At 44.1% G+C, this 23,022-nt stretch overlaps 1 protein-coding gene and 1 long non-coding RNA gene across 3 annotated transcripts; one reads left to right on the top strand and one right to left on the bottom strand.

Moving 5' to 3' along the window:
* On the bottom strand, nt 1–14,526 carry ptar1 (protein prenyltransferase alpha subunit repeat containing 1). Of its 2 annotated transcripts, XM_079270377.1 has the most exons (7): nt 13,772–14,526; nt 12,468–12,637; nt 11,009–11,075; nt 7,403–7,507; nt 6,199–6,442; nt 4,561–4,913; nt 1–3,129 (listed from the first exon to the last, which is right to left on the bottom strand). In XM_079270377.1, exons 1-7 carry the CDS (start codon nt 13,855–13,857, stop codon nt 2,751–2,753), a joined length of 1,404 nt encoding a protein of 467 aa, XP_079126503.1. In that variant the 5' UTR covers nt 13,858–14,526; the 3' UTR covers nt 1–2,750. The 2 variants fall into 2 exon arrangements, with proteins under 2 accessions (XP_079126503.1, XP_079126502.1); XM_079270376.1 differs by having other exon boundaries at nt 12,468–14,526.
* LOC306778729 lies at nt 9,282–21,656 on the top strand. Its single transcript, XR_013772071.1, has 3 exons — nt 9,282–9,790; nt 10,936–11,099; nt 19,061–21,656. It is a non-coding gene; the product is annotated as an uncharacterized lncRNA (long non-coding RNA).
* Nucleotides 21,657–23,022: the final 1,366 nt, after the last annotated feature.

The raw sequence follows: 23,022 nt of genomic DNA, 5'->3' as shown, positions 1-23,022 counted from the left end.
GATACTTTACTTGTGTAATTTACTTGTCTACATTTTACATTTGTTTTTTTACACCATGATACAAGGCATTTCATTTATTTTTCAGCCGTGTGTGTTTGTGTCAATATGCCCCAGCACAGTAGTTTATTAAGTGACCATGACACACCCCCCCCACACACACACCTAAATACCCTTATCCCAGATGAGCTTTATTTTCTAGGCAAGCAGACAAAACGGTGAAAGTGAAGATGAAAGGCTTTACCTCTGTAAATAAACAGCGTGAATGAGATGCCATCGGGATTATTCATGAAGGACGTACCCTCCACTGAAGAATAAATTAGAAAAAACTAAAACAGAAGCTACATTATACTTTTTAAAAGCTTGTTGAACCTTTTAAAAAACACATTTCTGCATAGATAGTCTTGTATTCAAAGTTTGTGTTCTAGGTCTGCACGGTTAACCACCCCCCCCATACAGTTCTGATATGCACCCGTTCTCGATGAACAAACCTAAAGAATACATGGCTCAAAAATACTAGTTCCAAGATTATCTATGATCATGTACAGTGATGTTGAGGTGATGAAGCGTCTTACTTCATAACATTGTAGTTCCTATAGAAGCTGAGCACAACGTGGTGAGGGTTACATGGAAGCACATGGGACATGTGATGGGCTCATTCTGGCTAGCAAGCCTGTGCACAGTGGCCACTAAAACCATTTTTGTTGTTCCCCTCGAATCCGCCTTTAACAATGAGCCAATGCTGGCGATCCGATCGTACCTCTATATACAGATGTGACGGCGCCCAGACTGCATCAAGGGCCCACCGATGGGCCAGAACAAAACCATGGATCCGTTTCAAACTGCCCCTTTGAATCCCGTGTTCTAGGAAACCACCTGGAACACTTCGGATTTGTTGTGATCAAATTGGAGAACACCCTTCTTCCCTTATCAACAGAGATGAGACGATGTCATGGAAGGAGCTTTCATTTTCACCTTCTACATTATAGAGAGGCGAAGGCAAAGACCCGCCCCTTCTGGTGGAATACCATGGGATCTTACTGTGAAGAAAACAAATGTGGGCAGTCAGCGGCAAGAGATAAATCTGATTTTGTTAGAATTGTGCCATTAATACACATATGATGTTTGACAATTAAAAAGATGATTTGACGTCAAAAGACTTCAGTTTGTCGTAAAGACTGTTTATGTTTAAGACTTAAAGAGCGTTATTAGAGACACTACGCAACCACATCAGGTATGAGAACATTACATTTGCATACAGTTACATATGCGTGTAACGTAGCTAAGTTAGCTGGCTAACTGTTGGCCACGTTTATCGTGCGAGACAAGCGCCTTCACACAAAACTAAATGGTACGATGACAAACTGGGACTTTCTGGACATGCTAAATTATCTTTTCAATTCACAAACATCCGCCGTTGACTATAGGACGTATTTTTTCCAAAATAGGGTGGGGACTCGGAAGGGGAGGGACTTCGCCTCTCGTTTGAAGGGATGGACTGTGCAGATACAGCGCGTCACAACTTTTAAGTGCTATAAATTATTCCTCAACAAAACAAAACAGACAACGTAGATGTTGACCTCTATTTTTGTACAACGTAGTGACATAAAAGTAGCTCGGACTATTGCTCACTAGCCCGGTGCAAAGTAACAGACGTCATTTCAAAATAACTAGTTCACCCCACAGAACAATGATTGATTGTAATCATCAAACAGTCCAAAGTGCTGCTCAGTTTTCTGTAACGGGTGAAGTAGAAACGGCAGCATGTAGCACCAGTGAATGTCGGGGAGACTCTGTCCTTCCAAGTGGAGCATCGGTACCGCTGACCGCTCCGCTGCTGTAGATTTAGTGCGTCGGGTTTAGCAGAAGGTAAGACAAGTTAGCCAAGACTTTCCCCGTAGCAGACATAACCTGTTAATTAGCTGGCGACTAGCGGTTTGGCTTTCTGTTGCAAGCTACTGTAACTTAGCTACATAGCTGGGACTTACTGACAGCGTTAACGAGTTAAGACCTGACCCAGGAGCAGCGACCGAGGACCAGGAGCAGCGACCGAGGACCAGGAGCAGCGACCGAGGACCAGGAGCAGCGACCGAGGACCACCAGGAGCAGGAGCAAACGTTACCGCCTTCAGAACGGAACATTGAAAGAACAAACCAGGAGTCTGGCTGTGCTTAAAAGCTGCCACTGCAACGAGCGAGTGGATTTTAACGCCTTCGTCTAAATACTTATGAATGTGAAGCTGGAGTTCATTTTCCGTTCTACAGCTAAACACGCCCTTTTTCAAATGTGTTTGTATTTCATTGCTGTTCAGCGTAAGTTCTGCTCTGCAAAGTCCCTCCTCCTGTGGCAGCTTCATTTACTTTCTCTGCTGACTTATATGAACAGAAATGAAGTAACACGTGGAGATGTAAAAAAAGATTAAATGAATTGAGTGTTAAGTAGACCTGAGGCATCGAGACTCCTGGAATAAGAAGAGAATCTACCGACAGACAGAGCAGGCCTATCGGCTCTGTTCGTGCAGATCTCCGTTCTGAAGGTACCGGCTCAGACGAAGCTCCAGATGTTTCAAAGGTCAGACTCTGAAGGCCCCGTCCTCTCTGCTCGCGGCCCCGCTGCCCCAGAGACTAGTTTCTAAAGTCAGCACAATGAGTTAAAGTCAGCGCTACAGGTAGGTCAGCTGATCCTACATCTGTGTCTAAAGGCAACTTCCAACGTTGACGAAGACTGAGGGGGCTAACTGTTCTCCCTCCCTCTCAAGGCTGCTGACCGATGACTGTGTCCAACCACTTCTTGTACACCAGGGCGAAACGTCTCTGCTCGGGGTGACAGCAGCCGTCCAGGATGCCGCTCACAAAGCCGTGCTCGGAGGGCAGGGCGGGGGCGCTGGGCGGCTGGACGCCCCGCTTCAGCCGCTTGCTGTCACGCGGGTCCGGCAGGGATGCCCCGTCCAGCTCCATGGCTTCGCCTGCGTGCCTCTGTCCGTTCACACCCTCTGCCCCTGGGCTTTGGGCACAGGCCGTCGGCGGGCCCGGGTCGCCGTTGTTGAGGCAGTCCGGCTCGCTGCCTCCGTTGCTGCCACAGCGGTGCTGGTGTTCCCTCCTCCAGCGGTGCCACAAGTCGCAGACGTGCCGCCTGGAGAGGGTGGAAAGACACATCGCACAGCTAGTTATTGAAACGTTCTCTGGTGGGGATCCACTTAAAGCCTGGATGTGAGCATGTGCTGCCTGATGTCGGTAATATATGAAGAAAAAAGATGAAAGTGGGAATTTTTACAAGGAAAAACATGGGATATTCTCTGAGATTAAAGTGGCATTTTACGAGCAAATGTCCTTGTTTCTGAATCGGGCAACAGGAAATGCATCGTGCGCATCAGATAGTGGTCGTACTGGGAGCGCCACGGATACAGAGGAGCAGGGATTTGATGCCCTAGCATCCTTGACAGTCAGCCGTTGAAGGATCCGTCCTTGACTCTAGAAAACAAGTCTGGCCTTAAAAGCCCAACGTTGGTTCCTCCGCCACTTTCTAATGCCGCCACTCCTTCACATGCACTGGATGAATTATTGCGTGTTTGAAGGAGTTACCTGACCGTAAACATGAAGTGAGTTATTGTAAAGGAGAATAAAGCTTCTTGTGCGTTTTAGTCGTGAATAGCTCTTCATATTTAAAACCATGCCTGTTCCTGACTGATGGCAACTATTTTTAATGAGGAATCATTACAACTCATTTATGACTTGTGACACGCTCTGAGGTTCATCACGCCACAGTGGTGGTTAAATGTAATCAACGAGGTTATTTTAAGAGGGAACATGGCTCATCTAGCGCATTTCAATCATGTAGAATGGGGCGACTGTGGCTCAGTGGAGCGCAGGGCCGCCCTTCAGTCAGAGGGTCGGCGGTTCAACCCCCGGCTCTGCTAGTCGCATGTCGACGTGTCCTTGAGCAAGACACTTAACCCCAAAACTGCTCCCGTAGTTGAGCCTACGGTGTAGAAATGTGATGGACTCTGAATTGTAAGTCGCTTTGGATAAAAGCGTCTGCTAAATGACTGTAATGTAGGAAAAAAAACCTCCAAAATAAGAGTGAATCACTCGCCCCACATGACTCAATGAGCTCCACGTCTGACAGACGACCACATGACCACTGATGAGTGACCACTGGTGTTGTTGCTGAATGCAGTTTACTGTTCACGTGACAGAAAGATCTATTTTTAGAAATAAATTATAGAGAAAGATTGATGGATTTTTAATCTACAAAGTATCACATTCGAAAAAATGTATCATGTATTGTGTGAAAAATCTTATTTGAACAAGTGACTGTAGTTGCCAGACAATCTAGTGGAGTAAAGTAGACAATGGAAGAAGCAGCTCAACATTTTACTGAGAGAGTAAACCTACTTAGTTACATTCCACCACTGCTTCAGCCCACAACACCTTCAAACACCAACAAAGAGCAACACACGTAGATCTCTGTGACGCAGGAGATCCTCTGTAATGCCTGCTGCTTGAACATGAACGCTCGCGCTTCACCGCGGTGCCGTACCGTCCGTCCCCTCTACGGCCTCACCTGTGACTCCAGAGCGTCTCGTGACCGGGGAAGGACCGGATCAGGTCAGAGCACAGCTCCACCTCCTGGTGGAAGAGCTGAAGGGCCGCGGTGGAGCCGAGCCGCCTCTTCTCCTCGCCCGCTGCCTCCGCTCCCGACAGCTCGCCGTTAGCCCGGGCGTGGCCGTGATGTGGGGGGCTGCTGCTGGGGACTGCACTGCCCCGGTGCTGGGGCCAACTGGTGGTGGAAGCTGGAGTCTGGGAGAGCTCAGTGATCAGCTCCTTGAGGAGGAACTGGCGGTAGTGGAAGCCGCTGTGGTCAGACACGTGCATGGACACCCAGAGGCGCATAGAGGACAGCTCATCGTGGAACACCTGAGAGGAAACACGGCAGCGTGTGAGGCACCAACATGAAGGAAACCCAACACACACCTGGCTGCTTGTTGTGTTCATTCATTAAGATGGCCCATAGAACACAGCGCGTTGAGTAATTGGTGCACAACATATGTTGGCAGATTGCCGGACTGCATTATGACTTTTACTCAACAACTCAAGCTGGGCATCAGGACTATTGTAAGTTTAAAAAATACCAAATCAAATAAATCAGAGGTAATAAAACGAGAAACAAATCATTGTTTTACAAAGATGAAACCTCTTAAGATTAAAGTGAAAGAAAGGCATACTCTCTTCAATTATAGTCATAACGTTAGGAGAAAATAATACTCTCGAGACACCAACAAGACAATGATATCTCTCTGATATCGATACAGTGTCATTTGTTTTCCAGCACTCAAAACATGAAAGAATAAAGACATTTTCCTCACAATTAGCAGTACGTTCTACTTAATGTATTGTTTGTTGGTTTATTTGAACGGGACAGTGCACATCAATAAAAACATTTCTGCAAATGTGCCAGAGTTAGCCAAAAGGCCATTTTTCATCTATAGTCCCATATGGGGACGATATTGTAGTCCCCATATTAAGCACGTAGCAACATGTTTCATACCTCTTGTGAATATAACACAATTCATCTTATTTTCAGAGATTATGTATTTTCCCTTCGTTAACACCTTATATTGACCAAACGGAGGTCAGCCGTGAATCCCTCCGCTAGCGCCGCTCTTTCCCTCAGCTCAGTCTGGGCCTTTCAATGCACTAGTTATCATGTAGAACTACAATTGAAACACAATTCTTCTAGCAAGTGTATGACTTTATCTCAGAGAATATCAGTTATCTCTGGTAAATTGATGCCCTAGTGATCGTGTTTCTTCCTACAATGGCTCTGATACACTGTTGTACATTGTTGACATTGGCAGGGGGTGAAGATGTCACACAAGCTGTAAAAGTTAAGCTTATTGGTCATTGATTTGAAGTGAATGCTGCTCTTCAACTCAGTTACAGCAGGTTGTTTGAGACAGTGGTGCACCAGAAGCTCACGGTTCAGATGGTAACAATGGGTCAGACTCACGGGACGGAGCAAATAGAACTCCTAGAGATCCCTGATGGTGTTGTTTTGCTGCCGACACTAATCATTGATGATCCATATTGGCAGATACAGATCCCTTGTTTGATTACCGTCCAAAGAATCGATCAAAGATGTTAACTGTTATGCTTTTACTTTCTTATAGTAATTCACGGCGTCGCCTCTCCCTCGTCCTACCTTGACGTTGCCCGTGGCCATGTGCTGCAGCACCCAGATGCGGTGGGACCAGGCGTTGTAGTTGCTGGGATAGCGGCAGGCGGCGTCGGAGCACACCTTCATCTCTTGATGGAGCGTCCTGGCCAGCTGGTCACTGAGCCGCTGGCTCCGGTCCGCGTCGGCCTGCTCCGCGTCGCCCTGCGGATGCTTCCGGCTGCGGCTCACGGCGGAGAACTGACGCAGGATCTGCTGCAGCACCCAGCGTCTGCGGGGAGACAGCGGCTTTACAAAGACAATCGCACTCCTGGGCCTGTGGAGTCACACTGGCCTGCACCAGTCACAAGACATTTGGTATTCATAACACCAGATGGCAGTCATAAGAGTGAAGCGTGAATGTGGAACATGATACGACGAACACGTTAGGAGGGGACAGTGACCGTCACAGAAGCAGCCGGCTTCTATTTAAATTCCCCCCCGCAGAATATTTCACCAAGATGTTCAACATTTCTCACACTAAACCACCACAATACCCCACATAGGTCTACATGTTACGAGTCTTTACAAGTCCTGCCGGCCTTTGTGGAAACTATGGACCTAACAACGGGAACTCCTCCAGGGGCCAAGGAACCGTGGCCGTGTTTCAGCTGGCAACCAGTTCCTGGACCCACTTCCTGATGGAGCCGGGACTGTCAGGCCTGCATGCTGCTGATTGCTCAAATACTACACTAGTGGTTGCGTTAGACTTTCGCGTAGACTTTTTGGATTATTCAGCTTTTTACAATTTTTTTTTTTTTTTTTTTTTTTTTTTTTTTTTTTTTTTTTAATTGGATATCTATTTTCAGCAATGTTTTTGAGATTCATTTCAGCTTTCAGCATTCCAACGCATTTTCAGCAGGAAATGCATTTTCTAGTTCAGTCTGCTATTTCAATCTCTCTTGTCAGCTAACATCAAAGGACACAGACGACAGGAAGTAATGAATTAGAAACTCTCAAAACCAAACTGCCGTGTCATTTCCTTTATAATGGTATAAAAAACAGAAAACGGCCCATTAATGACCCATTGTTGTGTGAAAGGAACAGGCACACCTCACATAGAAAAAGCTAATACATATCTCTGTGGTGCATATCTAGCACCAACGTGCTCCCGGCCCATGCGTTACGTGTTCCGTGTAGCCTGCACATAGTGTGTGGAAGTGGAATATGACAGAGTTTAGAGAAGTCTTACCGGTGTATCCACGTCTCCGGGCTCTTGGGGAATTTGGTGAGGGCCAGCTTGCCCAGGTAGAGGTCCTTCTCTGGGTTCAGCGCTCCGCACTGCAGCAGCTCCTTCCTGCAACGACAATCGGCCAAGCAATACAATCAATCCGTCTGTCTGTGTACCGGTATATCATATTCAATACAATCAATCTGTCTGTGTACATCATATTCAATACAATTAATCTGTCTGTGTACATCATAGGGCTGGGCGATAAATCGATTTAATCGATTAATTCGAATGTGTGCTTTAAGGCGATGCGTTTTATTGAAAATCAAGAAAATCGCCCCCACCCCTCCCCCCCGTTGGGCTCCCGCAGTAGAGTGCGCGCGCATTGTTTACAAACGAAAACAATGGTGGCCAGCAGTGAAGCTCTCGTTCTTAAGAGAGGGAAGAATGTGTCTTCGGTGGTCTGGAAATGGTTCGGGTTCGTGTCATCTGACACAGAACAAACAGCACCACGATGTAAGGTCTGTCTAAAAGCTATTGCTACAAAATCAAGCAGCACACCCTCTGAGAGGCTTTTCAGTGTGGGGGGGGGCATTGTTACATGCCACCGTGCATGCCTGAAGCCAGAGGTAGTAGACAGGCTTGTCTTCCTGGCAAAAAATATTTAGAAAAAACATGCACTACTGTTTAATACTGTTGGTTATGTTGTGAATGCACTTGATTTTGTTTACATGCACTTATTTACTGTGCAAAATATGTTATGTTGATGTTAGATCAGATGTTGCACTTTTGAAAATGTGAATGTTAAAGGGTCACATACATTTTATTTCATGCTGTGTTTGTATCAGTGTATTCAGTTAGAAAAGCTTACTGTAAAAAGTTACATTTGCACAGTTGTTTACAATGGAAGGCTACTATTTAATGCCATTTAATGTTATGTTTAATTCAATTTTATATTTAAATGATTCAGGGAAACAAAAGAGTGACCAAATACTTTTTGTATACTACAGGCACCTTTCTACAATGTTCAGGTTTTGTTTGCACTTTATTTTTATCAACCTACGAGGGAAAATCATCACAAAATAAAATAAAAAATTGTTTTCAACAGCTTCTGTCATCTGCAAAATATTTTGGGGGGAAAAAACGATTTAAATCGTGAATCGGATTTTTTGTAAAGAAATCGGAGTTTTTTTTTTAAAGCCATATCGCCCAGCTCTAATACATCATATTCAATACAATTAATCTGTCTGTGTACATCATATTCAATACAATTAATCTGTCTGTGTACATCATATTCAATACAATTAATCTGTCTGTATACATTGTTAAACACGGTGGAGGTTTTGCGAAATCGTGATGTCTCTACCGGCAAAGCCGTGGTTAAATCAGGCATATGACTCTGAGGCTCTTATAAGATTGCACCTGTTAGACAGACAGGCTTCTGTTGTCCAAAACCCCTGTTGCACTGATGTGTACGGGTGGGCGCACACTCATTCACCTATACACACACACACACACACCCACACACACACACCCCCAGGCGTGCTTCTCGGTTCATGAGAAGGGCAAGGGGAAGCCCGAAGTTCAAGCAGAGGGCGAAGACTGAGGCGCCACCATGTCGGCCGGAAAGAAAGAGGCCCTTGAACAGGTGCCGGACAGGAGGGCGTTAAGGTCATAAGTTAGGCCCCGGGGTACATATAAATAAACATACCCTTGACAGTAAGGTCACTGAAAATGCTGACGGGTACTTATATCAAAGCATACCCAGGTTTAAGGTCACGTGGGAGAAAGGGGGAATTTATGTGTCATCAATCAAGTTATGTGTGAAGTGCTAGGGGCCCCCAGCCCCAGAAGAGTATAAATAGTGACAGTTTGAAACAGCAGGGGAGTTCGGAGGAGCTGTGCGGAGTGGTGCGGAGTCGTGTGAGGAGTCTCGAACAAGAACCCCGTGCGGGCTTCTGCCTGCACGGGGGGTGAAACTTTAAACTTCTTGCAGATCTTCGGACTTTGAGAGTCAGAGTTTTTAAGAATACTTAGAAGATTTTTTGAAGTTGAGTCAGGAGAGAAGTCCTCCATTCCACTCTGTCTAGACCTGCGCTGGGTTAATCGTTAACTTTTTCCTCCGCAGGCTACATAGCAAGCCAGTCTGCTGGCTGAGTCAGAGTTTTTTAAAGATCATTTGTCTGTAAACGACTCTGAAGGGGTTTTTGAATACTTAAGTGATTTTTCTTACATTTTTCAGTCAACGATTTTTTCTCTGTATTTTGGACCAAGAGACTATACTTTGATTTCAATGCAAATAAATAAATAACGAATTAGTTTCTTCGACCAAAACCTTTTCTTCATATTTTCTTGAGAAGCCAGCCCAGAGAGGGGTTATGCCTCAGCAGATCCCCTTCAGCCCCTGAGGTAAGTTGTGTTTGATCCAGCTCGGTACACTACTGATTGCATTCTTGATATGCTCCAAAACACACTGATACTTATTCAAATTAGTTTCGCTCTAGTTTAAGAGAGGACACCGGGAGAGACCGGCTTGCGTTTGAAAGAGCTTTATATCTGTTTGGGCTCTCAAGCAGGATCTTATCAATTACGAAAGGATTAAGAAAAATCTAAACAAAATTAAATAAAAGAGACAAGTAAATACTGGACTCTTATAAAACCAAATGATAGTCGGAGCGACAGACTACACTGTCTATGTGAGTTACTGCGGGTCGAGTCAGATAAGACAGTAAGCCAGCCTTCGACCGGGCTGGTGGTCGGCAATTAAAGAATATTCGGTACAATATTAGAGCCCGGTAAAGGTCAATCTTAGAGTAAAGCAGTGCGCGAGGCAAAACAGGGAGTAGAATTCGGGAACCCTTCTTCCCCAATATCTCCCGCAAGGTCAGGTGTGAAAATCATATAGGGAACGGATTAAAACGTGTCCCCTCCTTCTAGCCAAATCTTACGGCAACAGGGGAACACACAGGGAGAGGCCAGCTCCGCCGGGCACGCGTCACGTGGAGTCTGGGTCCCTCTGGTGGATCGCAAGGGTTGATGCACCGCCAGCAGAAACTTCTGCCTTCTGGGCATCAATGTTGGTACGGAGATAACTCTGCTCAAACTTTTGTGGGTTTCACACGAAAGGCCTCCTATTTGCTTATTACTAATTATTTCCAGATGAATTGAAAACATTTACATAAGGAATCTAGTTTTAATAACCCAAATAGAAATAAAAAAATAAAAAATAATTAATTAATTAATTTTTCAATTTTTTAATTATCGAATCGTGAGGGGTCACCCCCCAAATTCACGTAACATCATATTCAATACAATTAATCTGTCTGTGTACATCATATTGTTTTAGTTAGTTATATTTTAGTTATTGTGGATTTTTCTTTTTCTTAGTTAATATCATTTACTGCGCATTACTTATTTATGATACTTTTTGCTACATTGTTTTTTACTAAGTCACTTGCTGTAATCCTGTAAACTAATAAAGGATTCTCTTATCACGTCGGACCCACGTGCGCTTTAGCCACACGTTGAGCTGTGATCATGTTGCATTTCCACAGAAGCAGTTCGAGGCACAAACGGCTGACGTCCATGACACAATGTTTCTGCAGCTGTGACTGTGTGCGCCTGTACCTGACGTTCCATGCGGTGGTGAAGTCCGGGTTCAGCAGCAACAGGGTGCAGGTGATGTCCGCTAAAGCTGAGGGACACACAAACATGAGCTGTAAGCCTCTCTGGTTTTCAACATGATGGACAACACGTTCCCACGTCGTTTATCAGCTCATTCACGCTACGCAGGAACACCACCACCACCCGACCCACTTTATAAACATATACTACATCAGTGTATCTGTGCATTTATATTTTGGATCAAGAATCTGAATCTTCAAAGTAGCCGAAATAGTAACTTATATTGTCAAATAAATGTACAGTCGTTGAGTAGCCTAAATGTATTTAATTACATTCAACCACTGGGAGAACAAGAGCACAAAGTTCTTCATGGATCTTTTTAGTTCTGCTCTCAAAGTGCACCAGACTGATGCATTCAACTCTAAAATGTACACATTAGAGGACAACCTGCTCTCCCCACTGAGACACAGCCCATAAGCAGCAGATCGTTTCACTTTTTGAACATTTTAAAATTAGGAATAGGAAATAGATAAGTCTGGAGAAAAATCATTTTTCACATACTTATCCAGAACTAACTAAAATCAGATTCCATATTTCTCCATACTGTCAAGGAACTCTGTCGTCTGCCTGTATCCTTCAGGAACGATGTGGTGGTGACAGACACGACGTGGTGGCGACGGACGACGTGGTGGCGACGTGGTTGTGATAGATGTTGTGATAGATGTTGTGGTTGTGATAGATGTTGTGGTTGTGATAGATGTTGTGGTTGTGATAGATGTTGTGGTTGTGATAGATAGATAGACTTTATTTCAGACTCGGGGTCCATACAGACAGACACATAAAAAAACAGACACAAACAATAACAGTACGGAGGCCTAGCAATGCCTTACAAAGAGACAGCTGTACCAATGTCGCCACAGCTGGGACTGGTAGCGTGTGGTGCTAAACCTTATGTTGGTTAAAACAAGTATGATCCCATTTACAGAGTCATTCAGTCGACAGATGAATTTGTACATGAGATTTCTTAAAACTGTTTGGAAAGTGTTGACTCGTGCAGCCACAAACATTTCACTGGCACTACTCCATCTCGGTCTCTTTAAAAGTATTCTCATGGCGTCATTGTACGCTACTTGAAGTCTCTGTAAACTCTTTCTTTTGTAGTTTGACCACAAGTGTGCAGTGTAGAGTGGAGTACAATATGCTCTGAACAGAGACATCTTCACTCCATCTGTACACAGACCAGACTAACGTGAGAGACTGTTTGCTTGTGCAGACATCATACGACATTGCCTGGAAATGTCGTTATCATCATGTTGTGGTTGTGATACATGTTGTGGTTGTGATCGATGTTGTGATAGATGTGATAGATATTGTGATAGATGTGATAGATGTTGTGGTTGTGACAGATGTGGTTGTGATAGATGCGATAGATGTTGTGACAGATGTGTAGGAGTTCAGTTACCTTCCCTGTCCAGCCAATGCTTGCGCTGGCGGTACAGCAGCAGCTTGTTGTGGACATATGGCAGCAGGAACTTGACGCACCAGCTCTCGACGCCCAGCTTGTTCTCCACCAGTACGATGGGACTGCGGTTGTAGCGGGCCTCCGGACACGGGATCACACCAATTTCATCACTGAGGGAGCAGATGCCGAGAATGAGGACCGAGGGAGGTTTTGTTTTACTTGACGGGTATGGACACGGAAGAATTGCGGCATTCTCAGGAATATCCTGACATTTTCTGTTCATTGCACCTGGCGCTATAGTCCAGGTTGAACCTTTATTTTATTTAAATTGTTGTTAAGAATGCTTCTTTTGTTTAGGACTTGTAGTTGTGCGAGAGGAGTCAGTCATGTGTTACGCTTTAACACATGGAGTAAATCGTAAATGGACTTGCACATGTATAGCACGTTTCTAGTCTTCTGACCACTCAAAGCGCTCCAACACTACTATGTCATCATTCACCCACGCAAGGTGAGCACAATTTGTGGTCAAGTGTCTTGCCCAAGGACAAATCGACGTGGACTAGCGGAGCAGGGGATCGAACCGCGATCCTCTGATTGAAGGACTGCTCTACCACTGAGCCTCCGAGTAAAATGCAATCGAGCGCTGTTCTTCTGGTGACTTTAGTTACATTACCAGTAATGTTTTGATAGTTATGGGGTCCTCGGACGTGTTGGTAGGATGAGGGTTGCAGCACTGCTTAATTTGCATTATAAATAGATGAGAAGCTAGTGACGGTAGCTTGTGAAAGCATACAGTTAGCATGTGCTAACCCTGACGCCGGTGTAGCCCTACTAACGGGACTGAAGCAGCCATATAAGAAGGGGGAGTACTGTCGACAGTCCAAATAAGACACCTTTTCATTTGTTGGATAAATGAATAAATTAAGGCGCTAACGGTACTGGCCCGTGCCAAATGTGGCACAGTTTTGACAGCCGCCTTACGTCAAAGGGCGAGCTAACGTTAACTAGTCACACCAAATAAAACAACGTTTCCTGAATTTCCTTATTTAACACGGAGATAGTATCCGGGGGGGGGGGGGGGTCTACAAACCCCTTCCTCAAGCTTTCACAGAATAAACAAACACACAGCAGGGCCAGCTAGCTACACTGTCAACTTTCCCTGGACCGCTCTAACTCCAGGTGATAGTCCGAGCCCGCACAGTTGAACGGCTAGTTCAAGCTGCTTGCTGTTGGGTTTAGGGTCCACTGGATTAGACCGACTCCGCTCCAGCCTGTCCAGTACGTTCACAGTCAACTATACTTACATGTTGGGGTTTCTCTTGAAGGCGTTGGTGATGTCTTTGACAACTCTCTGGACCAAGACGTCCACCTCCTCCTCCGACTCCGCCATCTTTGTGGCATGACGTAACACGGATCAAAAGGTTTTTCCGGGTAAAAAAAGCAAACAATACTACGGAAGCCCGGAAAAAACTGGTTGAACTATTTAAATGCGTGGTTGTCTTGCTATGTAATATTTATGTACATAGAATAAAATAACATACATATGACCTATATCATATGCTTGATTCCGTTTGACATTTGTTTCGTGTAGTCATTTATTAACATGTTTTACATGACATGATATTATTATACGGTAAGATATGTGCATGCTGTCAGTAACAGCTGTTCTTCTTTGTCACAGTAGTGGAGCTGGTTGGATGGTTGTTGTATGGATGCTAGTTCCAGACATGATCTTCCAGTTGAAACATAAACTATAGATAATATGCCCTACAATTATAATTATTATTATCCATATTGGATAGCCCGGACCACCCTCTCCACCACCTCCTGCAGGGACAGACTGATCCAGCTCCGCTGTCACAAGGACAGATACAGGAGATCATTCCTGCAGGAAGACTTTATAATAAATCACCTCTGAACAGATCAATCACACAACTATAACAGTGTTACCCTGTTGTTGGCTTGTTTTGTTAAATCTTTGCATTTTAATATTATTCTATTTCATTGTACATATTGTGCATTTCTTTATCTTATATTTTTTACTCTGTTATTTGTATCGCTTCACCTGTACCATGAAGGCTGCTGTAGTGAAAATATGTCCCCTTGCGGGATTGATAAAGTAACCATCTATCTATAGGAGCCATGCTGGGTGTCTCTGTCTCGTGATGCCCTGGGACAGAATTGAGCTGTGGGTCCCTTTTCACACCCTGCTCCCACTCCTTGTCTTTACTACCCATGAAGCACAGTGTACATAACAGACTAAGGTACAGAAATAAGCCATTAGCCTATTCCTCTGCCCCAGGTTTGCTGTTTGTCAGTGAGTTTGTGATGACTTGATTAAACATTAAGCTGTTAAGGAATATGCACCAGGTAAACAGCATGATACCAACTGACATCCAACAAAACACACAGGGCCCCTCTTCAAGATGAGCTGCAGCGTGTAGTCCAAGCTCTGTCCCTCGGGGGAAAAATCACCCAAAATGATTCAACCATGAGGCTTATATGCATATTTCTGGTCTCCTTTGAAAAGCTGAGGACAAATAAATCCACTCGAAGTAAATATATTTCTATTACTATTCCCCAGTAAACAGAGAAGCAATAAAGAAAAAATAAGATTTCTATCCTAGCCTAGAATTATTAAACACACTATCACCATTATAAGCAACCCATGGATAATGATGCAAATAGATATATTCTACTACTCTTTGATACAACTGTAACTGTACATTTGATGAAAATACACTAAAACACAACATTTATGATCTAATGTTTAAAGATATAATCAGGCGGTCTCCATGTTTTGTCCATGTTAACTGTTTACATGATTACAATAAAATACAATACATGAGACGCATCTGGATCAGGGCCCTGCTGTCTGTCGCCATCTGGTGGCTGTATCGAGGTACTGAGAGCCAGAGCCCGCGTGGACCTGGAGCCTGTCTCCTCTCCCGGCCTCACTCTGCGGCTCTCTGGTGCTTTATGATTGCTGCAGACATATGAGTCACTCAAGTTACTGTTTTTAATGAAAACAGAGGCGTTGGTGAAATACTTTGACAAAAACACAAATGTATGCGAGTGTGAAGGTGAAACAAGTGGACGCTGTGTTTCCCGCCGAGGTGGATTAGAAAGCTCAGACATTCTAGTTTTCCAAGAATGTTGCTGTTGACTGACGAGAAAATAGTCCCATCTCCTTTGAATGCTCGAATATCACGACTTTATTGTTAAAATACTCTGTGATAAGCTATAGTTTGGAAAACATAGAGTTGGTTTACGGATTCTGAAAGGTGAGGACCCTATGTTTGAATATCTCCTACTGATAGTCAATCTTCCATTTTATGCTATAAATGAAGGACACTACAGACGCATGCGTGCGAGGACACAACGAGGCTGTGAAGGTGGACGAGTCGGCATGATGAAGGTTTGACGTCTCATTTAGCCACTTGTTGCCTCTTTTATCCTCTGTGGCCCCCTTTTAAGGGGACCCTAGGCATTTGAACCCTAGGACCCTTGAACACATATTAATTAATAATGATGTCGCATATCATATGAAACGTCAGAAACCTGGGATAAAATCGTTTCAAAGCCATTTGAACATACGCCAAACACAACTCAGTCCTCTAACCTTAGCATAACTACAATACCATATTCATATTTCGCCAGGAGTGCACACACTCGGGACATTTCCAGACTTAGCAATCGTAGCTTGATGCTAACAAACAAAGCGAGATGGCAGAAAGCACGCCACGAACACAACGGTTACGGTGATAACCGTAACATTTCTCTCCGTCATACTATCGCTGAGATATGAGCCAACAGACACCAGCGACACAAATCACATTATCGCTTTATGATCATAAATATGACTCACTTTTGACGTTTTCAAGACGAAAAATTGAAAATCCCCGCATTTGTTCTCCGGAAAAGGTTCAATGGACTTCCTGTCTAGCAACAGAGACACACCTTTCGTTTGGAAGGGGTGATTTCACCCCACAGGGGGAGGAGGAACCGGCTCTCTCCCCCAGAACCTGCAAGGCACTCTCTTCGGAGAATTGATGATTTTGACTGGCTAACAGTGCTGTCACTCATTTTCAAGTGATTAGCTCAATTATATTGGCTCTAACGATTACAGAGAGGTATGTACCATGGAGGTCGGCCAATGGGAACGAAAGTTATTGTTCTGCGTAAGTATAAAACCGAGGAGCACGCTGCCAGCGCATTACGCACAGCAGATTACGCTCAGCGGCAGCTTGGTCGCGGCTGCCTTTTTTAGTGTCGTTTGAGTTACTTTTCACCGTTCGTTCATTTTTAGGATTACCGGTAGTGATGGCGAGATGAAGCCTCATGAGGCATCGCAACACTTCAGCCAATTGGTTCGAGAAAGGGTTCATTACTCGAAGCTTCATGTGCACACGATACCACCTACTGGCCAAGTGTATAATCACAGGCAGCTGTATCTGAACCACATAATGTGATGCATTGAATTTTGTGTCTGTTATGGCTGTTGGGAATGACTGAATTACAAAAATGTATGACCAAATCATTTCTGTACATAAATTATGACATATGTGCATAATAAAATATTTTTTAATGTGTTCTGTGTGTGTACATTTTCCCAAAATGGTAGTATCATATGATATGGCAGGTTGTGTAATGATGTTATTATGTCACTTTAGGAAAATGGCATGGGCTTAAGCAGGCAGAGGACAGTGAAAGTGCTTGTGGAACTAGGAAGAGGGGACTGAATATGCTTGTGTAACTTGGACAGTGATGTACAGGACACGGGACATTTTATTCATTTTTATTCAGAAATAACTGTTTCTCAACAGTGTTTGGTTTTAAACGATTCCTTTTTTTTGACACAACCTCTCCGGCCTTTGAAAACACCCTTTCACAGGCTACAGAAGATGCTGGCGTGCACAAAAACGCAAGAGCAAGTCTATATACATTTGCATACAGGAATTTTTGCCTCTCCCAGTACTCCAGAGGCTTTTCCAGCCTGCTTATATTTGGCTCGGAAAGGTAGCGCTGGACCTCCACAGTGGCATCTGCTGTTACATTTTGAGTCTTCCGTGCCTCCATGACGCTGGTGTCTAAACGATGCCACAGTTTGCTACCTAAGAGGAAACCACAGATCACGTTACTAAGTGTTCTCATCGGAATAATCAATCTCAAAATGTAAAATAATAGATTACCTCCTGTGACATTATGAGAGGTGGAAGCCTGGGGGATTTCCTCTCTGCTTTGTTTTGACCGTATAATGGTGGCACAGTCGGAGGTCAGTCGTTTTATTGCTTCGTGGCTTTTGTTTGGCTTAAAAATCCTATTACTTTAAATCGGGATCCAGTTTGGACACAAACGCCCTGAATCCAACATCATCCACAATACTGAAGGGCTGTGTGTTCTTCACTATCATGGAGACGAGGGCTTCATCCAGCTCTTGTTTTCTGGTGGCTGGTTAAAAGAGAATAAATACAGTGTCTGTTACCTGTCTTTATTTGCACAATAAACAAAAGTGAACAGGGAAAAATTGTGATGGTGCATTTGTAATATTGTAATGACTTACAATGGCTGGGTGAAGCTCCAGTTTCCTCCTTATTCTCATGCAAGGCACGGTGATGCCTTAGCATGGATGAGGTGTTATTGTACCCCAACTCCTTGGAGCACAATAAACACCTCACCTTTGAATAAAATAAGAAACTGTGAAAAATACAGTTCTTGATAAGCAAACCTAATGTGTCTGAAATAGAGTTAGATGTAGCTTACCTTATTAGGAGTTATCAAATCAAAGTGTTCCCACACAGGGGAAATCCTCCTCTTCCGAGCTGGCTCCATCTTATCACCTATCCTTCTCTCCTCACTCTCCTCACTCTCCAAACTATCTCTCTAAACTCTCCAAACTATCCAAACTCACAACTCTCCACCAACAACCCACATTTTGAATGGAGCCTGAGGGGTTTATATTGCTGTCAAACCTCCCGGTAAAATCTGAACCACTTCCCGAAGCAGTCACGTGGTACAGCCGGGCAGCGAGGCTTCGGACGTCATCATTTGTGGCTCCTCCCCTAAATGAAGCAAGCCTCGATACGCGCTTCGAGGAAACGCCCCCTCCATTACTCGACACACGCTTCGAAGCGTCGGCACATCTCGTAACATCACTAATTACCGGTAATTAGTAAGATGTCGAAACAGAAGACTTACAACCTGCAGGAAGCCCTGCAATACTGTGTCCAGTCCTCCTCGGATGGGGAGGACTTAATTCATCCCGAAAATCCGCAGGGCAGCAGCAGCGGCACTGAATCTGATTATCGTGTTGTGTTTTCGTCGTCTTCACAAGAAAGGTATGATTGTCTTGTTATATTTATTGATCAATTTATTGGTAGATTTATTGATTTATTGGTGTCGAATTTTCTATCTCTCAGATTTCTCAGGCCAAAATCCTGTCGTGTGTGAGAGTATACAAGTGTGTATCCACGTGTGTTTTTGCTCATAACATGTGCTTTCGTTGTGTGTGTGAGTGCTTTCATGTATTACAATTTCAGAACCAAACTACTGAATGCACATCATTTATTTTTCTTCCATATTCTGGTTTACAGTGATGAGGAATACGAGCCAGGCACTTCAAGTTCCTCACAGCCAGCACGAAGAGGACAAAAGACGGCTCAACGATCGGCTCGAGGACAAAAGAAAGGTCAACGACGTCCTCAGCCAGCCGCATCACCTCCCCCCCATGGCTCAACAGAAGAGACTGCGCGCCTCTCTGGGAGCTTCTGCGCCAGCATCCAAGCATGGAAAACCAAGTTCAGACAGTGAGGAGGACGACGACAGGTGGCACAACAGAGGAGTGCATCCAACCAGACCCTCTCAGGTTCATGCCAGCCAGGACACCAGGACCCACATTTGACACAACCACACCATGGTCTCCCCTTGGCCTCTTCCAGCTTTTTTTTCCTTATCTGTTGTCCGAAAAATCATTGACAACACGAATGCCAACTTTCAAACGGAAACTAGCTGGGATGAAGTTCCAATGGGCTGTGCTCACAGTAAAGGACTTTTACGTATTCCTCTCCATTATCATAGTCACTGGCCTTGTGACGGTCCACAACAGGGCTGACTACTGGAGGAAGAGCTGGCCATACAACTTTCATTTCCCCAGTGACAGCATGACGAGGGACCGCTTTAACGCCATTTTGTGGTCCCTTCACCTCAGCAACCCAGAAGAGGACGAGGAGAACGAGAAAAAGAGGAACACTGCTGAGTACGACCGCCTCAAGACTTTTTTTTTTTTACCACTTTGTTGACATCGCTGATGTGAACAGCTACCTCTTACACAAGGAGCTGTTCAAGTTGAGGCAGGACCCCACCCAGACAAAGCCCCTCACCCACAAGGCCTTCAGGGAGCATTTGGCCAAGGAGATGCTAGAGTTTGCCAAAGGCTCAGCAGCCCCCCCACCCCCGACCACCTGCCCAGGTTTTTCGAAAGAGGGCACTGAACATGGAATACCGAGGGTGAAGAAATCTGCTTATTGCATGAGGTGTGATGTTCCCCTCTGCCTCAACGCCAAAAACAACTGCTTCTACCTGTGGCACATTGGGCAATAACCCCCCCCCCCCCCCCGAGACCTTCAGGGATACTAGAGTGCATTGACGGCTCAGTATCGTGTAACTAGTTTTTTGTTTTTTGTGGTCTTGGTTTTTACAGTTTGTTTCAAATGTTTACAGTAAAGATAAATGTTTCATTTGGATTCAGTTGAGTTGTTTTGAATGGGAAAATATATATATTTTTTTCCAAAAAAAAGCCAGAAATTGCTGCATTTAGATGTATTTAACACCATTAGTAATTTATAAGTGAAATATGTAGTTTAGTACATGAGGAAATTCAAATGGCACACATGGTGCCCAAATGCACATTTTGTAAATCTCGCCTAAACTGTCTGTACTAAAACTTCTCTCATTTTGTTCTGCTTTACTTTATCAAAGTAAAACTTTGCAGAGAGACTGTTCACATATATGTGCTATGATTTGGGAGATATTTTAGGCTGGGGGCTGCATCATTTCAGCATTTCAGCATCATTTGAGCTGTGTGCCATGTTCATTTACTCTTAACCAGTAACTTATACACTGATATTTACACATCTGAACAAATCTCACAAGTGTTATTATTATTACAACACACCAATTATTCAAACAGACCTTTTGCTTGCAAAGATGCACTCTTTTTGAGTATGGGTATGCAATTTTCGAGCAGAGGCCTAAAAATAGGGCTAGGGCTGAACAGGATTTATGTGAAATCTTAAATCACGAGTGAGGTATTTGCTGATATATTTAGTATCGTAGATCCAAACATTAACACCTGTTAAGACTACAGACCTCATTACATTTAACATTCAAATAAACTTCGACTTCGAGACGAGAGAACCAGAAGCTTGAAATGGGAACTATTAGGGTTTAGGACTCATTCCTGCAGCTGTGCTTTGATGTGCATGTTTTCCAAAAACAACTTTATGATATTCAAATTGCGGCAGTTGCCTGCTTCATCTGGTTGGCAATCCATTCTCACATAACATGCAGATTGTCATATCTCTTTTGGACCTGAGAAATGGACCTCACCAGCAATCCATCTAATGCTCCTAGTCTTTGGAGCAGTATTTTACAATTGTGATTACTCAAGTGCAGTGTTGGGCCGTGCATGTTATACCTGAAACACCTCATAACCTCATGATGGCGCCACAGCTTCAATTGTGTGAAATATAATGTTTTCTGTGCTCACGTAGGAGACAAATGGCTGTGTGACCTCTGAACCGGAATGAAAAAATACAAAACTAAAACCAGCTGAGGGACCGCACGAGGCTACGCTAACTAGCTTAACGGGAAAACAGCAGCAGCACACATTCTGCTGCACACTGGAGGGCCATTCAGATATTAGATGTAAAGACAAACCCGTTGATTTAAAGACAAACTCCATCCTCCTTTCTTTGTTGACAGAGTTTCATCTGGTTAAATCCCAACTCACTAATCTGTTTCTCCTCCTTCAGCCATTGAGTGTTAAAAAAACAAAGCAGGTAAAATAATAATCTACATCAAGCAACATGCAAAACATGTCATAACTTCTTGATATCTTTCAATTTTAACTCTTACTCCTCCGACTAAGCCTCCGACAGCTCCTTTAAGTTTTGTTTCTCAATAGTCACGTGCTCGCCCACTGACCAATCACAGCACACGCTGCACCTCACTGCAGCGCTGCACCTGGACACTGAGCTGCACTAATGCTGACGTAGCTGTACTAGCAGCTAGCAGCTCTGACACGTCAAAGAACACGCCCAACATGTCAAACTAAAGATCTGATTGGTTGAACACTATGACAATCAACAATATCGTCCTCATTCACTTAAAGTGCACATGGATGCACGTGAGAGTCTGCAGCCTCTGGCTCTGTTCTACCTAGAGACACAGAGGTGAGATCTGATTGGATAAAAGCTCTACTTAAAACAAGCTGCACTGGAAGCAGAGCAACTGAGGAAGACAGGAGCTGTGCAATGAGAACATAAGATCATGGGAAAATATTTATATCAATTATAATACATGTAGTGTATTTAAGAAACATTATTAAATTATAAAACAGATATAACTTAGTGATTCTGTTGAGGCCAGCGGAGAAGGCCTTGCAGGCCCTGATGGCCCACCACTGCTCCAGTGTCTATGTTCATAGTAATGCATCTGCCCCTTGCCTTTGGTCCCAACAATGAGAAGATGTACGGATCACTAACCACAGCGGCCAGGAGGGGGCGGTATGTGGCTGTTATAGCTCTAAACCTAAAGTATAAGGTTCCTTTTGCTGTAAGAGGATCTTGCAGAATGACGCTCATGAACATCATCCAATGCATCCTTTGTCCCACGTATGCAATCTTCTTGTAATTGCAGTTTATTTTGAATCCTCTGATCAAAAAAACAAAATTCACTGAAGACGAGTTTTTAAAACAGCTCGACAGTCTCTCCTTGCCTCCTTCCCCACCTGAAACTCAGTTCAGGCTGCAACTTCACTTTCAAACAATCTTACATAAGAGATGGAGCGCATCTGTGGAAAAAGTGTGTTATCCTGGTGTGAGGGAACCAGGATGGGGGAGTTTACTGTTAACTGTCCACAAACCGTCATTGATTCAACCGGCTTCTTTCCAATGTTGTAAGCAATGAACAGCAGTAAAATAACAAACATTTTGATGCTCAAGTGAAAACAGAAAACGCCTCTCTGTCTCGCTCTTCCCTTGTATGGATCGTGTAGTCCGTCCTGTCCCCGGGACTCTAAAGGTGGACACAAGGTCTTATGGCTCTGGTCCGGTTTGGCAGCACCTGGAAGTTGCTCGATGTCTTCCCACATTTATCATCCTGTCTCAAATTGTAATCTCACGAGATTAATGTGTACAGTTTCGTCCGGTAAAAGTTATTTTTGGGAAGGTTACCCTAATCGGAATCCAGATTCTGTGTACAGATTGTGAAGCTCAGGAGCCAAATGTGATTTTTCTTTGGCTATATATATATATATATAGCTATATATATATAT

This window comes from Melanostigma gelatinosum (genome assembly GCF_949748355.1).
Source record: "Melanostigma gelatinosum genome assembly, chromosome: 6".
NCBI lineage: Eukaryota > Metazoa > Chordata > Actinopteri > Perciformes > Zoarcidae > Melanostigma > Melanostigma gelatinosum.
Note: the sequence above shows the minus strand (reverse complement) of the source record. Positions and strands in the feature narration are given on the sequence as shown.

What these genes read in the sequence shown, in the direction of transcription:
- ptar1 (XM_079270376.1), bottom strand. Translation starts at nt 12,750, where the DNA reads ATGAACAGAAAATGTCAGGATATTCCTGAGAATGCCGCAATTCTTCCG. An exon ending in ACCACCGCATGGAACGTCAG is followed by an intron (nt 7,508 to 11,008) that starts GTACAGGCGCAC and finishes TTGTCGTTGCAG; the next exon opens with GAAGGAGCTGCTGCAGTGCG. An exon ending in CCGGAGACGTGGATACACCG is followed by an intron (nt 6,443 to 7,402) that starts GTAAGACTTCTC and finishes GTCTCCCCGCAG; the next exon opens with ACGCTGGGTGCTGCAGCAGA.